The 15,906-nt window shown below is 32.2% G+C and overlaps 1 protein-coding gene across 1 annotated transcript in view; it reads right to left on the minus strand.

Annotated features, from left to right (window-relative positions):
- Nucleotides 1–706: 706 nt before the first annotated feature.
- LOC129222207 (ufm1-specific protease 2-like) overlaps nucleotides 707–15,906 on the minus strand; it is a 55,326-nt gene continuing 40,126 nt past the window's right edge. Inside the window, exons 11-13 of the mRNA XM_054856678.1 lie at nucleotides 4,812–4,914; nucleotides 3,838–3,962; nucleotides 707–897 (exon numbers count right to left, since the gene is read on the minus strand). Of these exons, the coding sequence (XP_054712653.1) occupies nucleotides 811–897; nucleotides 3,838–3,962; nucleotides 4,812–4,914 (315 nt within the window). The 3' untranslated portion in view covers nucleotides 707–810. The remainder of the gene's footprint in view (nucleotides 898–3,837; nucleotides 3,963–4,811; nucleotides 4,915–15,906) is intronic.

Below are 15,906 nucleotides of genomic sequence, written 5' to 3' on the forward strand. Positions count from 1 at the left end.
TCAAAAATTATTTTTCAAAATATTTAATGATAAAGTTCTTGTTATTAACATTTTTAATATTAATTAAGACCTCCTAATCTCCAATAGAGTATTAATTTAGTTAATATTATGCTTATTTGTATTTTAAATAAATTGTAAAATTAGTCAAGTACATACAGGGCAAATTGGATGAGGCAAAGTGAAATAGTTTGTTTCATTTTCTCACTCAATCATTTAATATTCATTTACTTTCCTTCATTTAGTAATTCACTTATTTATTCATTCATTCACTTATTTTCTTATTCATTCATACTTTTACTCGCTCATTTATTTTTCTTCATATATTGATTTATTCATTTCGTTATTCATTTATTGTTTCATAATCCTTTCATTTATTCATTCAACCTTTTATTTACTGTATCTTTTGACCAAAAAAAGGTTTTATAATCGAATAAAAAATATTTCATTAGAAAAATATTTTATTTTTCACTTTGCCCCATGGGAAAAAAAAAGCAAAAATTTTCCACTTTTTTTAGACCTTAAATTTACTGCCAAAAATAAAAAAATACTGTTTCAACACAAGTTTTATTATAAATACAATGTTCTTCCTTTATGTACTGCAATTTTCAAAACAAATTTTCGATTTGTTCATTTAGAAAAAACTTAGTCACCTTAAGCATTTCACTTTGCCCCACACTCCCCTACTATAAAATAATGCTTTAGCCAGTTATAATTAAAATAGTTTTAATATCTCTTGTTATAAAATAACTATACATAATTTTTGAAAAACGACAGAGGGAGAGTACAACCAAGTGATATAGATTGTGAGTGCTAAATCAGTTCTGGTCTTTGTGGCAGGCACAAGTTGTAGAATGCATTTTGATCCCAGAAGTTCACACTTTTCCATCCACACCAACCCTAGAAAAAAGTTAAACAAAACTGATATTTGGAAAAGGTTGAAAAATAATCTTTATTATGAATTGTGGAATTTACATTAACATGTTGCAAAACTTTTTTTTCACCAGTCATGATCAATGGTTATGCAAACAGAAAGCTTGAGCGCAGACATTTTCAGCAATAAATAATTAAATAACACAAGTCATTGCACAATATTAAGACAATTTAAGAAATGCTATTAGCATACTTGTCAATCTTGAGAATAGAGAAGGTTCAGCTTTAAAAAGTAGGAACAGTTCTTTTAAATTACAAGATTTCAATCTTTTTCCCAGTTTGCTCAAAAAAAAAAAAAAAAAAACTTTTCCAGGTTGTTTTTTTGGAAAATTCCAGGATACTTGCTCCATTCAAAATTAAGTTTAAATAACAATACTTTCAAAATAATTAAAATTGTTCAAAGTAGCAATGCAAAAGAACTGAAACTTTTCCCCTTAAATTACAATAAATCTTGGAATTTTTTTTTCTCTCAAAATTTTAAGATTTTTTTTTCTTTAAGGTTTTGTTCAAAATTGTTTTCATTCGTTTACTACTTGTTGAAAACAGAGTACATTTCAACTTTCCTTCGACGCCACGTATCATGCATAACATAAGCGTTTTGCTGTAATCAAACAGCAATCTTTAGCATCCGCTTTTGGTTTACAATACATCCTTTTATTTTCTCATTAGTATGTAACACAAAACATATTGAGCAAAAACATCCAATTCTGTTTTTGAAATGTACATCTACTTCCATCTTGCAAATGGCGAAATATGGTGACTGAATGAAAAATTTAAGAAAATAAGTAGATTTTGTGCCTTTTAGCATAAAAGTAGTTATAAATGATTAATAATCCTTAAAAAACTAGAGTTAAGACAAAGTAGACAGTTTTTAGCACATAACAGTCTAATTCAATTAGAATAAAAAAATGTTTTGAAGTTAAAATTTTGCGTTTTTCCATAAAATAATTACGAATTATCCAGGAAAAAGTCACATTTTGCATTGTTTTCAATAGTTTGCATTGCAATCAACATCCTATGCCATGTCGGGAAACTTAGGTACTTAAAAAAGTCTTGTGTAGTTCCATATTGGGATTGACCAAAAAGGGCAGCTATGCCAAAATTTAAAAAATAATTTTTTGACTTTGTAGCATGGAAACAATTTAAAAATAACAAATCTTCATGAAACTACAACTCAGTTGAAAAGTTTTTAGCACGTTTGCGTTTAAGTCAATGAGGATAAGATCAAGTTTTAAGAACAAAATTTTTCATTTCTAAAGAAAATTATTCAATATAAAAAAATAATAATAAAATAATTTGCAGCACATTTTGCACTGTTTTCATTAGTTTTCAGTTAAAGAAAACATCTAATTCTGCTTTGTTTTTTAAACGTATGCATTTACGCATTGTGTCTACTCCATCTGTGAATGACCAAGCATGGCGAACACGTTTCACACTTAAAATGAAAAGACTTTTTGATCAAAAAGTGATTCTTTCAGATCAAACATCCATCCTCAGGCTTATGCTTCTAAAGCAGTAAATTGTCTTTTCCCTTTTTGAGTTTGTGCATAATTTCTGTTCACCGGAGAAATTTTTTTCTTGGGAACTACCGAAGGGCAAAAATGGCGACTTCGGAAGGTTTTTCGGGTCGCCATTTGTTTATTGCCAGCGTCATTTTACCTCCAAACTTTTTCAATTTTTTTCAGGCAACATAGATAGAAACGAAGATTAGATCTCATAATACAAAATTCCCACGGAAAAAATGGAAAAAAAAATTGGGGGAGGGGTGACAAAATTGGAAAATTCCCTGACTTTTCCCTAACATTTTTAACTGTGTCATTTTCCCCGACAATTCCAGGTTTTCCCGAAGCATACGAACCCTATATAAGCATGTAAACCAAGTTTTTATCTTCATTTGATACATGTTTAAAAATATATATTTTTCCTTTTTTCTTTCTCCAGTTTTAATGTTATCAATTGGAACTGCATAGAAAATATTGCTTTCTTATTGCTTACACATCATCCTGTTTTTCCAAATGACATTTCATTCACTAAAAAATCGGCCAAATTAGTACTAAAATGAATTACAATAACTGATTAATGGCGGTTGTAGAAAGATTTTGTATTCAACCAGGCTGTATTTTCTTTACTAATAATAAAGCTGAAAGTCTGTGTCCCTGGATGTCTATTATGCGCATAGTGCCGAGACTGTTCGGGTGATTTTCATGAAATAAGGCGCAAAATTAGTTCGTAGCATAGGGGTGAGCACCTCAAAGTGATTTTTCTAAAATTTTAATTTGTTCTTTTTCTATTCCAATTTTAAGAACATTATACCGAGGAAATTATCCTAACGTCGATGAGTAAATTACCATACCGTGAATCAGCAAATTACCATAACATGGGCGAGCATGAACCATGCGAATTGGCGAGAAATTCATCATCCATAATTTGTAAATATACAGACGAACCAAATGAACTTTTAATTTTCTACAACGGGCAAAGCCATGCGGGTACCAATAGTATTATAATAATGATAATCTCTCATTTTAGTTAAATTGATCCAAAAAAAAAAAATGTAGAATTTGATTTTTGATGTGTAGAATTTTTCAAATTGATACACTTAAAATTTACATTATTTAGTTTTGTGCTCATGAACATGCTCCCTTTCAGATAGGTTAGCACCAATATTAAAGGAAGAGGCCAAATTAGTTGGATGCTTAAAGAGCTTTATTGCTTAAAGCTATAACAAGTTTCCATTTAAACAGTATTACACAGAAGAATAAGTTTTTTTTTTTTTAATAACTTCAATACTAACCCTCAAGACTTCATAAATCATATTAAGGAATGAAATTTGAGCAATGATTTTTATTTGATAACAATGCTGTTTCCCAGTAAACCTAAGAACTGATAACAATTTTTGAAACTTACCTTACTCTGGATGATATGAATGTCTTCTCCACCTGTATAGTGGGGATCGAGGATAAGGAATTTGAGGTCTCCAGTGTGTTCATTGAAGTGCACTCCCAAAATAGTGTGGGCTAGTACTCCACCACCTACACAGTAAGAAAAAGCATAGATTTACTAAACATTCAAGGGGGAGATATGTTCAGCCATTCATCTTCTCCATCTTATCAATTGCAGCCAAAAAAAGAGGGGACACACACACACACCTTTGTCAAGATTTTAAAAATATATAAAATTTTGTTCGCAAGTAATGAATAAATACTGTATTTCTTAGATCCTTGTTCAGATCATAGAAATCTCCTTTATTGTACTTCTCACTTTAGTACCTTATTATTTTCTAAATACTATGTATAATTTGTAATGCTCCCTCATTAGATTGCACTTCCCCCCCCCTGAAGAGAATTATATAAACAACAATATATTGATACTTGAATGGCTAGTTTGTATGTGAAGGAGCTGCTTATTGGTCTTCATCATTTGTAAACATAGTACATTTCTCATATCTTTGGTATTCCCTTTTTCATGTGAGACCAACATAGTGGATAGAGAATTTCGGCACTTGAGAATTTGGACACTCAGTTTTCCACCAGGTGGGGACACTTGGGCTTTCTCAATTTGAATTTGCATTAGGACTTTAGATTTGATGACAGTGTTCAATTGAAATGAACACTCAAGGGATCTTTTACATGCTGTATAACCATATAACATGTACGCTGCTGATTTTCTACATCTTGGAAATCCAACTTGTGACCAAAAGTCAGGGGTGGGGGCCAAAGCCTAACTGCTAAAACACTCATTAGTAAAACATCAATTACTTGCTACTTTTTTATCCCCACAAAGGTTAACACGAACCGATTCTACTATACAAATAATTCAAATCAGATGGCTCTTTTATAACTCCCAGTATAATTTCAGTAAACTGATTCGTGAAAACTCACCTATCATGACAGGGGTACCCTGGTCACGAAAGTGTACAAACAGCTCTCGGCCTCTGTTTGCCATTTCCGCTCCTGTATTCACACACATGATTTTTGATTGCACCTGCAACGTTAGTAAAGACAATTGCGTAAATAGAGCTTAAAACTAGACAGAAAAATGTTATGCATACAAATTAGTGAGCTTTAGAGAAACTTTAAACTAAAACTCAACATTGCTGAAACTTCCTATTGAGGGAAATGAAAGAAATCAACTTGTGTGTTTAAAATTATAAATAACTTTAGCTGGAAATTGTATTGTTACTTATTTTTAAAATAAATTTTAGCATGCATCTCAAATTACATTTTAAAAAAATGTTGATTTTTGCACAAAAACAATGCACAAGATGAAGTGATGAACCCCAAAGCAGAATACTACTAAATTGGCGACATACGTCACAAAACAGATGCCTGAGCTGTAGAACAATTCTGTTCAAATGTAAAAGGGAAACTCAAATTTTCTGCAGAAATTCTTGTGAAATTTCTGCAGAAACAGCAGATTTTCTTCCAACTCAAGATAAAAGTTTGCACAAATTCTACAAATTTCTTTAAATTAGAAGAAAATCTAAAATTCTGGGAAATTATGATAATTCGGCGGAAAGCTCACGAAAAGTGTTGAATTCGATTAGTCATATGCAGGAACTTTAGATTTACTTTGAACTTAAAGAAATCTGTGCAGAATTTGTGCAAATTTCTATCTTGAGCTGGAAAATATTTGTAGAAAACCAGCAATTTCTGCAGAAATTTCATTTTCAAAATCTGAAAAGATTCTGATTTTTCTAGCGTTTTTGGTTTCCCTTTTCCTTATTTTTCCCAATCGACCTTCATCCACTGCAATTTCCTCCATAAACGTATCTTTTGGAAACATGTCCTTTGACATTGAAACATGTCCATCGCCGAAAATTGCGTGTCTTGTTTGAAATTTCAATCCTTTTGCATTCTGAAAATATTCCAGTTATTTAGAAAGTTTTGAAGTGTTTTATTATTTGCTACCCTAACTCAACTCATTTTATTTATTATTTTAGTAATTTATTTATTTATTAATAGCAACAGTAAAGTTTTAAAAACTGAAAAAAAAAAAAAAAAGAAAAACCTCCTGTATGAAACAATTTTGATTTAGGTCTTCCGGTTAGTTGAAAAGGTCAAGTTGGTTGCTTGTGTATACAATGCTTGAAGTACTTGCAGAAAAATTTTGGTCAAATGATTTTATATTGCAAGAACATCGTGAAGTATTCTGCTTTGGGAGTGATAACTTTATATAGTATTTGGAGAATCACTCAGGAACATAATGGTTCCACTCTACTGTTAATAATATTACAAAATGCAAAATAGTAAAAAATATAGGAACAGAAAATACATAATTAACTTTAGGCATTTTATAATAACATACATAAGGCATTTTATAAATCCAAACAAAAAATCTCTTTTGCATTTTTCAGGATTTTAGCATTATTCAATAAACGAGGAATCTTCTTGGTAACCAAAGTCATGTAAATTCTCTTGCCTCAGAGCAAACGCAAAAATTTTATTTGTTCACACTCCAGGAAAAAAGTGGCAACAGATATCTCTTCTTAATGATTTTATCGATGCTAATTAAAACTGAGGTCCTGCAAACGATAAATTTCCAATTTAAAATTGATTTTCCCTCAAACATGCTTATAACTATTTTTCTGGTGGATTTAGGCAATGGAGTTTTCAAATCCAAAGAATAAAAAAATCTCCTGCAGGGGTCTTTTTCGCAAGCTTTCAGACAAGGCTAAAATAAAGATGATCCAAAAATTATTTTGAGTAGAATTAGTACAGGCCATTTAATGCCATTTTGAGGTCCTAGAATTAAAATTCATACGGTTTGGTACTTTTTTGGCATTCAAAAACCTTCCCACAAAAAGGCGCAGAAGTACCTCCCTGCCAAATTTGGTCCTGATCCGACATATACTGAGGATTTGTATACAAAACACACACGTTTTATTTATATGGATTATTTTAATGAACCCAATCTTGAAAATTAAAAACACCAACTACAATACTTTATTAAATATTTATAAATTCCACTGTGTTTTAATCTTGTGTTTGGGAAAATACACATTTAATCACATTTTGAAAATAAAGAATCTGTTCCAATTAATACTCATATCACAACCCTCTACATTGTTCTTCTGAGGATGAACCTTTATTAGTTTTCTACTTTTCGACATGCTTAGCCCAACATAAGACAAAAACATTGCATATATTGTAATAGTTTGACCGAACAGATTATTAAAATCTACTAAAATATGAGTTTATTGACAAAGTTACATTGTTTTTTATTGATTTATTTTTTCATATGTAACATATATCTACTAATCATTAATCTGTAAAAATGTCTAAGAATATGCTAGGATTAAATTCCAAAAATCTGGTTTCTATGTTTAAGGCCCCACAATGAGATGTCTTATAGAAAATGCCTGGAAAATTTCTCATTGAGGCTCAAATAGCAAAATTGGGAAACGTTATTCCATGTTAAAAAATATAAGTTTATCAAAACTGTGAGCTTAAGGCTCTTCTAAACCTCTCCGTAAAATCAGATTCGACGAAAACACGAAATCTGTGGCAACACAGGGGGTGTATCTGGGAGGGGCTAACTCGATTTTTTTGCACTGCTAATTGGTCAGATTTCATGATGGACAACGTCAATCATTGAGTTGTTGAAAGGACAGTCGTAAATCTAAGCTGTCCCCATCGGTACTCCTTTTGCGGTCGGACGAGGGCAGAGAGCTAGTTCCAAAACATGTACCCCCCCTCCCTCCGGCCTGTTTCCCACCACGACAACAGATCGGCGGGTGTAGTATGAGGATGAAGAAAAAAGAATCCAATTCTCCTATTCTATTCTACCACCCTTCTCACTTTTACTTGAAAACTTTATTCTACACATTTACTCTTCGAATCGAATTCTGTATTTATTTTGCAATTCATGGGCGGCATAATCTTCGTTTTTTTTTAATTTGTTTTATAGTTAGTCGTTCAGTTCATTCATTTATGTATTTTTCAATATATAATTGAGGGGGAGAGGGCGAGCGGAACACTGATGATCTTTATAACTTTATCGATAAAAGATTGCTTTGCTTTTTACAGAAATTTCTGAAACTATTCTTGAAAAGAAAAGCAAATTAATCATAGAAAAATGTCGAAGAATTTCTGCGGATGTCGGTGTGAGCATAAAATAAAAACATTTGGTAGTTGTGTAGTTAGGTTTGCTGATAGCTAGTTTGATGACTATTACAATTAATAAAAAGGCATAAATAGTAAATCTTTCGAAAACAATCGCGCCCTGTACAAGGATTTTCTGTGCAGTTTTTAATTAGAAAATTATGCTTTTGTTTTGTCTATGAATTTTCTACGCATCAAAAGAGGAAATAAAGAAACTGACGAATCTGCATGTTGGCACGATAGAAAACAGGAAAAGAAAAAAAATGTTGTTGTCTTGTTAGTGATCAGAAGGATACCATATTACCAGTGGCGCACATGAATTTTTTAAAGGGAGGGTCCAAGGTCGAAAGTCTCATTCCATTATTACGCCGTCAAACATATTGACTTGATTTTATCGATTCCCGAGAACAAAAAACAGTAAAAAATAAGCTAATGAATAAATAATTAGCATTAAGTAAAGAAATAACCAGAAATTAAATAATTTACGCTTTTATTTTTCTCATAATAAAAAAATGAATTCAAGTTCAAAGGATCTCATTTCAATTTGTAATCACAAAACTAAAAACATACTTATTACTGTGTATTCATTTATAATCCCCATTCTTCTTCTCATAGGCTAAGTGCACAATATTTTAAAAAATCTCTTAACATGCGGGTTTTATTTTTTCACTTATTAAAACAGAAGTTATTGTAACCTTTGTTTGAAATTATTTCACGCACAAAATATAGAATCGTAATCGATCGGGGAAAAAAGCCAGACCTATGGGAGGGGTCCTGACCCCCTGGACCCTAGTGTGCGCCACTGATAAATACCCACTAAGGTTTTCATTATTTATACACGTGTACTAAATAATTAGAATGAAATGACACCTCTCAGTAATGCTAAAAGCAAATTATTGCAGAGCTTAGTATTTTTGACAGTTGCATGCAGAATCAACGCTTGATTTAAATCTGAGAAAAGCCATGTTACTGCATACAAAAGCCCTTTATCACGCTCTGAATGCAAATTGGGAATTTTACTGTTGTTTTTCTTGGATAAAAGCCTACTTCAATTCAAACTTTCGTCGATGTGCCTATTCATCAACATTTTAAGATAATTTCAATTCATTGAGCGTATTGTTAAAATAATAAAAATTATATGTTCACAAATTTTACCAATGCATATAATAAAACGTAAGTAATTGAACTCTAATGGTTTAAATATACTTCGAAAGAATGAATGAAGTGTAAGAAAGCGTACAGTGGTTCAAAATAGTCAGCAAGTGGTATTTAGGAATTTCCGTATCATAAAAATTTGATTTCTTGATCTTGAGGCAAAGAATGTTTTTTTCTTTCAGTTTGACACTCTCTGTTATTTAAACATTTTGTTCACATAGTAGGAAATAAATAAAATTCCTTATGAAAATAGAGTGGTGTTAAACAATATGAGTAGCACAGTATACAAATGAAAAACGTTATCTATCATGAAAGCGTCTCGAAAAATATTTACGTGTACCAACAACTACGCTGTTGTAAAAAGATTGCCATCAATCATGAAACGAGAAAAAAAAATCCTAAAAAAAGGAAAGAACATGGTTTTGTTAATATTTTCGAAAAATATTTTCGTTTAGAGTTGAAAACTGTCATATGACAAAAAGAAAAAAAAATGCATCGATTCAATGAATCAAATGTATGATCATGTTCAATATCGAGAATTATAGGAAAAAATAGATTGCAAAAGACACAAAATTAAATAAGCATTATTCGAAAGGAGAGACAGTGAGGCACTCAATTTATGTGCCGAATTAATTATCACTATGAGCAACTTGCTTGTTCCCAGTCTCATTCGCTGTACGCAAAAGAGAAGACTTGTTTATCCAAAGTGGGGAAACAAAGTGCAAAAGGTGAGAAAAAATTATACATGAAATCAAATGAATTGATATCGTTCCATCTTCAGTATTGGAGGCAAACAAAATAATATGAAAATTCAAAAAAAAAAAAAAAAAATGAGCAAGGAAAAATAGTACTGTGGCCCTAAATTACTGTATGACAGTATCACCATACTAAACTTTCTTGTTCGCAGCCTCATTTCTTTTCATGCAGTCACGATGATTGACAAATTCGGATTGCAAAAATAAACTTTATGTAACATGAAAAGATTTCGGAAAATGCATTGTAAATTGTGAATAGAGTTCTTTGATTGTGAGCATGCGCAAATGATCAAGACGAAAGTTCAACTAATGATACTTCTTGAAATATGGAGAATGTTTTTGATATGAAGTGCTGCCGGCGTCATTGCTATCTGGATTCTTTGAAAAAAATACTTTCAATTAGTGTTTTAAAGAGCCATTTGGGCGGAAAAAAGCATCACTTTATACATGAAATTGAATGAAGCAAATATGATCTTGTTCCATCTTGAGTATTGGAGGCAAACAAAATAATATGAAAATTCAAAAAAAAAAAAAAAAAAGAGCGAGGAAAGAGTACTGTAGCCCTAAATTACTGTGATAGTATCACCACACTGACGTTTCTTGTTCTCGCCCTGCAAAATTCGTATTGCTTTCTTGATTCTTAGAAAAAATATACTTTCAACTGGGGTTTTAAAGAGCCATTTGGGCGGAAAAAAAGCACCAATTTATTCATAAAATTGAAGGAACCGAATATGATCCTGTTCCATGTTGAGTGTTGGAGGCAAACAAAATAATATGAAAATTAAAAAAAAAATGATCGGAGAAAAAAGGTTGTGAGGTACAAGGGCGGATTCAGGGGAGGGTCAAAGGGTCAGCCGACCCCCTGTGAGAAGAATGTCATTATGATTATTATTAAACTTCAATTTTTTACATCCGAAAAAATAGTACATGGAATCAATGTCAACATTTTTTTTTTTTTTTTGCTCGGTTCTGTAAGGTAGTTCTTTTTAGCGCGTCATAATTCAAAGAATTGACCGGATTTGTTTACTGAGGTATTGCTATTTTGATTTCTTTGTTCATTTTCAAAAGCGCAAATTTCTCTAATGAGCTTAACTTTTTTCCCAGTTCTCCTCCCCCTCAAACCACATGTTGTGCGTGTCATGTGTGCCTTTTCCTACTATTTATAGATGTTATCTCACATAATCAAAGCTTATGGTGACATGACCAGCATATCTGCCGAAAGAAATGTGACTTTTGATGAACGTTTGAAGGAATATGATCCATGGCTCAGGTTGTGGCATTGAAAATTTAGGGGGAGGGGAGGTAATTTGAATGGGTTTTGACTTGGGGGCGGGGGAGTACTCCGTAGCATATGAGGCGGTACGCTCTCCTGCATGGAATGATAGGCAACCCTGATTAACTGCTACTTTTTTACGTAGGAATAATAACGATATCCATTGAAACTTGACCCCCCTTACAAAAATTTCTGGATCCGCCCCTGTTGATGTACTAAATCATACTTGCTGATGACAGTATCACCGTACTGAGCTTTCATGTTCGCAGTCTCATTTCTTTTTCATGCAGTCACGATGATTGACAAATTCGCATTGCAAAAATAAACTTTATGTAACATCAAAAGAGTTCGGAAAATGCATTGTAAATTGTGAATAAAGTTCTTCGATTGTGAGCATGCGCAAATGATCAAGACGAAAGTTCAACTAATGATACTTCTTGTACTGTGCTGCAGGCGTCATTGCTTTGTTGATTCTTTGAAAAAATACTTCCACTTGGGGGTTTTAAATAGCTATCTGGCGGAAAAGCATCACTTTATACATGAAATTGAATGAATCAAATATGATCCTGTTCCACCTTGAGTATTGGAGGAAAACAAAATAATATGAAAATTCCAAAAACATTGATCGAAGAAAAAAGGTTGTGAGGTACTAAATTACTTGCTGATGGCTGTATCACCACACTCAACTTTCCTTGTTCGCAGTCTCATTTCTTTTTCACGCAGTTGCGAAGATAGACAAATTCGCTTTGCAAAAATCGATTTTATGTAACATCAAAAGAGTTCGGAAAATGCATTGTAAATTGTGAATAGAGTTCTTCGATTGTGAGCATGCGCAAATGATCAAGACGAAAGTTCAACTAATGATCTTGTACTATCGAGAATTATTTTGATATGAAGTGCTGCAGGCGTCATTGCTTTGTTGATTCTTTGAAAAAATACTTCCACTTGAGGTTTTAAATAGCTATCTGGCGGAAAAGCATCACTTTATACATGAAATTGAATGAATCAAATATGATCCTGTTCCACCTTGAGTATTGGAGAAAAACAAAATAATATGAAAATTCCAAAAACATTGATCGAAGAAAAAAGGTTGTGAGGTACTAAATTACTTGCTGATGGCTGTATCACCACACTCAACTTTCCTTGTTCGCAGTCTCATTTCTTTTTCACGCAGTTGCGAAGATAGACAAATTCGCTTTGCAAAAATCGACTTTATGTAACATCAAAAGAGTTCGGAAAATGCATTGTAAATTGTGAATAGAGTTCTTTGATTGTGAGCATGCGCAAATGATCAAGACGAAAATAAAAGTAATGATAATTCTTGAAATATGTACAATCTTCAAAGGAGAAGCATTTTGATACGAGGTGCTGCATTCGTCATGACTTCGTTGATTCTTAGAAAAAATACTTTCACCTGCGGCTCTAAAGTCACAGGGGAGGAAAAAATGCATGAATTTGAATATATATATATATATATATATATATATATATATATATATATATATATATATATATATATATAAATAATTGGATTAATCAAATGTGATCCCTTTCCATCTTGAGTATAGGAGGAACACAAAATAATATGAAAATTTAAAAAAACAATTATCTGGGAAAAAGATAGATACTGGCTGATGACAGTATTGCCATAGTGAACTTTCTTGTTCGCAGTCTCCTTCTTTCCTTTTTTTTCACAGTTATAATGACTGATAAATTGATATTGTAAAAAAAAAAAAAACTTTATTTAAATGAAACATTAAAAGAGTTCGAAAAAACCATTGTGAATTAAGATAGTAGATCCATGGCCGCGCCGTCCTTATGTGCGAGGTCGTGAGGCGCACTACGGCGCCAGAGTCAAAAAGGCGCCTTTCACTACCATTCAAAAATGTTCCAAATGGGGGGAATCTCTCCAACCAAAGAAGGAAAAAAAAAGAATTTTTCATTATATCCAGTATCCTATGGGGCCCGCTCAGCCCAAAGTGATGCCCAGGCCCTGGCAAAATTTGGTGCCCCCTCTCACAGGAATATCTGCAATTTTTTTGTGTGGAAATAATCATTCTCAAAGAAAGAAAACGGCAAATCAAAAGTTCCCGAAAAAATTAAACGCAACCCTCCATAAATACAACTAAAATCCTGAAAAAAAAAAGAAAGAAAATTCGACAAATAATAATCAAAAGGGGAAAATTTTACCTCAAAACGAAAACAAAATTTTATTTAGTCACAAAAGAGAAAAAAAACTGGCAACCTTCTAAACGCTACTTTAAAATGAGATTGCGCAAACGATAATTTTCTGATTTAAAATTTCTGTTCCATTAGGCTTAGCAGTGATTTTTAATTTTTTCCTGGTAATTTTAAAGCCTTTTTACTTACAAAAAAGGAAGTATTGTATTCACGAAAAAAAATTATCTCAAAATTCAGACTTAATTTCCATTTTGCTCACCCACGAATGAATATTGAGTTTTTTTTCCAACCCAACCACACACGAATATATGCCTAAACACCCGAAATATCCATTTTGACATTCCCCGAGTTAATTACAACGACTTTTCGCGTGACGTCCGTATGTTCGTAAGTGCGTATGTATGTCACATAACTCAAGAACGGTATGTCCTAGAAAGTTGAAATTTGGTACGTAGACTCCTAGTGGGGTCTAGTTGTGCACCTCCCATTTTGGTTTCATTCAGATGTTCCGAAAGGGGTCATTTACACCTTTTTTTGGGGGGGGGGAGGGAGTCAATGTTAATCCAATGCAAACTCAAGTAGTGTTATAATTTATACAAACATTTGGCAATTTCTCGCCAAGCTTTTGGTCACCAAGTTTTGTCGCCAACTTTGCGACAAATTTGGCGTTTTTTGAGCAATCACGATTGCTAATTGTTTTCATTTGACCGTCCTTGATGCCTAGTTCCTTTTTCAACCCCCTACGTTCCTACTCTGGTGCCCAAGTACCTTCCGGCCAAATTTGGTCCAGATCCGACGAAAAGTGTGGATTTGTATAGGGAACATACATATACACATATACACACATATTCTTTTTATATATATATATATATATATATATATATATATATATATATATATATATATATATATATATATATATTTATTTATTTATTTATTTATTTATTTATTTATTTATTTATTTACGTGTGGTGTGTAATGGAAACAAACTGTTGATTATATATAACTAGAGACGATTATTCATAATTTTCAATAGACTTGGTATATATGATACATTATGTAATGTTTGTCAGATTTACTAGTTTATTCACATAATTTCCTATTCTTCGTGGATATTGCAATAAATTAGGATTATTGTACATTACTTTCATTTCTTACCTTGGAAAATGTATATTAGATAATAGTATTAATTCTATTAAAAAAAGTTTATATTATTAACTATTTAATTTTTACCTAAACAAAACGGAACTTCAAATTTAATTACATATTTAGAATTCTAGATAATGTCAAAGTCTTAAAAATTAAAGATCTGAAAGTAAATGCACAACACACAAAGCCTCCATATCAAAAAGCAAACTAAGCCAATATTCTAAAGAAAAACATTTTCTTGTAAGATAACCTATTCAGACTCATTCTCCTATGACTTTCAGAGAATTATTACCAACTGTTTCACTAAACTTCATTTTCAAAGGCATCGTTGTGTGTGATATATCTGATCCTTCCAGAAAGAGATGATTATTTTTAACTAATATTGCTAGTTCTGGAACATTGTCAAGCAAAATATTTTTTCTTTACAAATTGACTTGATTTTTAGTAAAGCTATGGACTTTTATTATATTCACCACTACGAGTCAAGGAATATAGTTGATAAATATTAAATACTAGTAGTACCCACACGGCTTTGCCCATAGTAGAAAATTAAAAGGTCTTATGGTTCGCCTGTATAATTACAAAAAATGTATGGTGAATTTTTCACCAATTGGCTTACACCATGTTACTGTTCCACGTTATGATAACTTGGTAATTTACTCGTTCATCGTATGATAATTTTGCTCGTGAAAATGTTCTTAAAATTGGAATAGAAAAAGAAAAAAATCGAATTTTCGAAAAATTGCTTCGAGGTGCACACCCCACGCTACAAACTAACTTTGTGCCAAATTTCCTGAAAATCGGCAGAACGGTCTAGGCGCTATGCACGTCACAGAGATCCAGACAACCAGCATCCCCCAGACATCCAGACAGACTTTCAGCTTTATTATTAGTAAAGACTTTTTCCCCTGCTTTGACGCTTAGTAAATGACAGTAATTTTTGATCGTGTTTGTGGGAAGCTTTCTTTTCTATTCCTCTGAAATTACATTACACCACAAGCTGTCTGAAGCCTGTAATTTACCCCAAAGAAAACACGTGGAATGGAATGTTTTACCTTTTTCTTTAGTATTGTTTAATCACCGCAAGGTAGCGTATTCGAACTCTGGAGTTGGCAATACGATCTGACCGTTTTTTAAATAATTTGACTAATTTTAATAATTTTAAACATTTATTTTAATCGGTGCGCTTTTATTATTTACGGCTTCTGCCGATGACATCACAAATGATGAAATGCCATTCACTGTTGCCATTCGTAGAGCTTAATATTTAATTCGCATTTTTACTCAAGTGTAATGGCAACGATATGGTTGATAACAAGCGTAGAGCGCAATATTTAATTCGCTTCTTGATTACAATAAC

This window comes from Uloborus diversus, chromosome 5 (genome assembly GCF_026930045.1).
Source record: "Uloborus diversus isolate 005 chromosome 5, Udiv.v.3.1, whole genome shotgun sequence".
In the NCBI taxonomy this organism is placed as follows: domain Eukaryota; kingdom Metazoa; phylum Arthropoda; class Arachnida; order Araneae; family Uloboridae; genus Uloborus; species Uloborus diversus.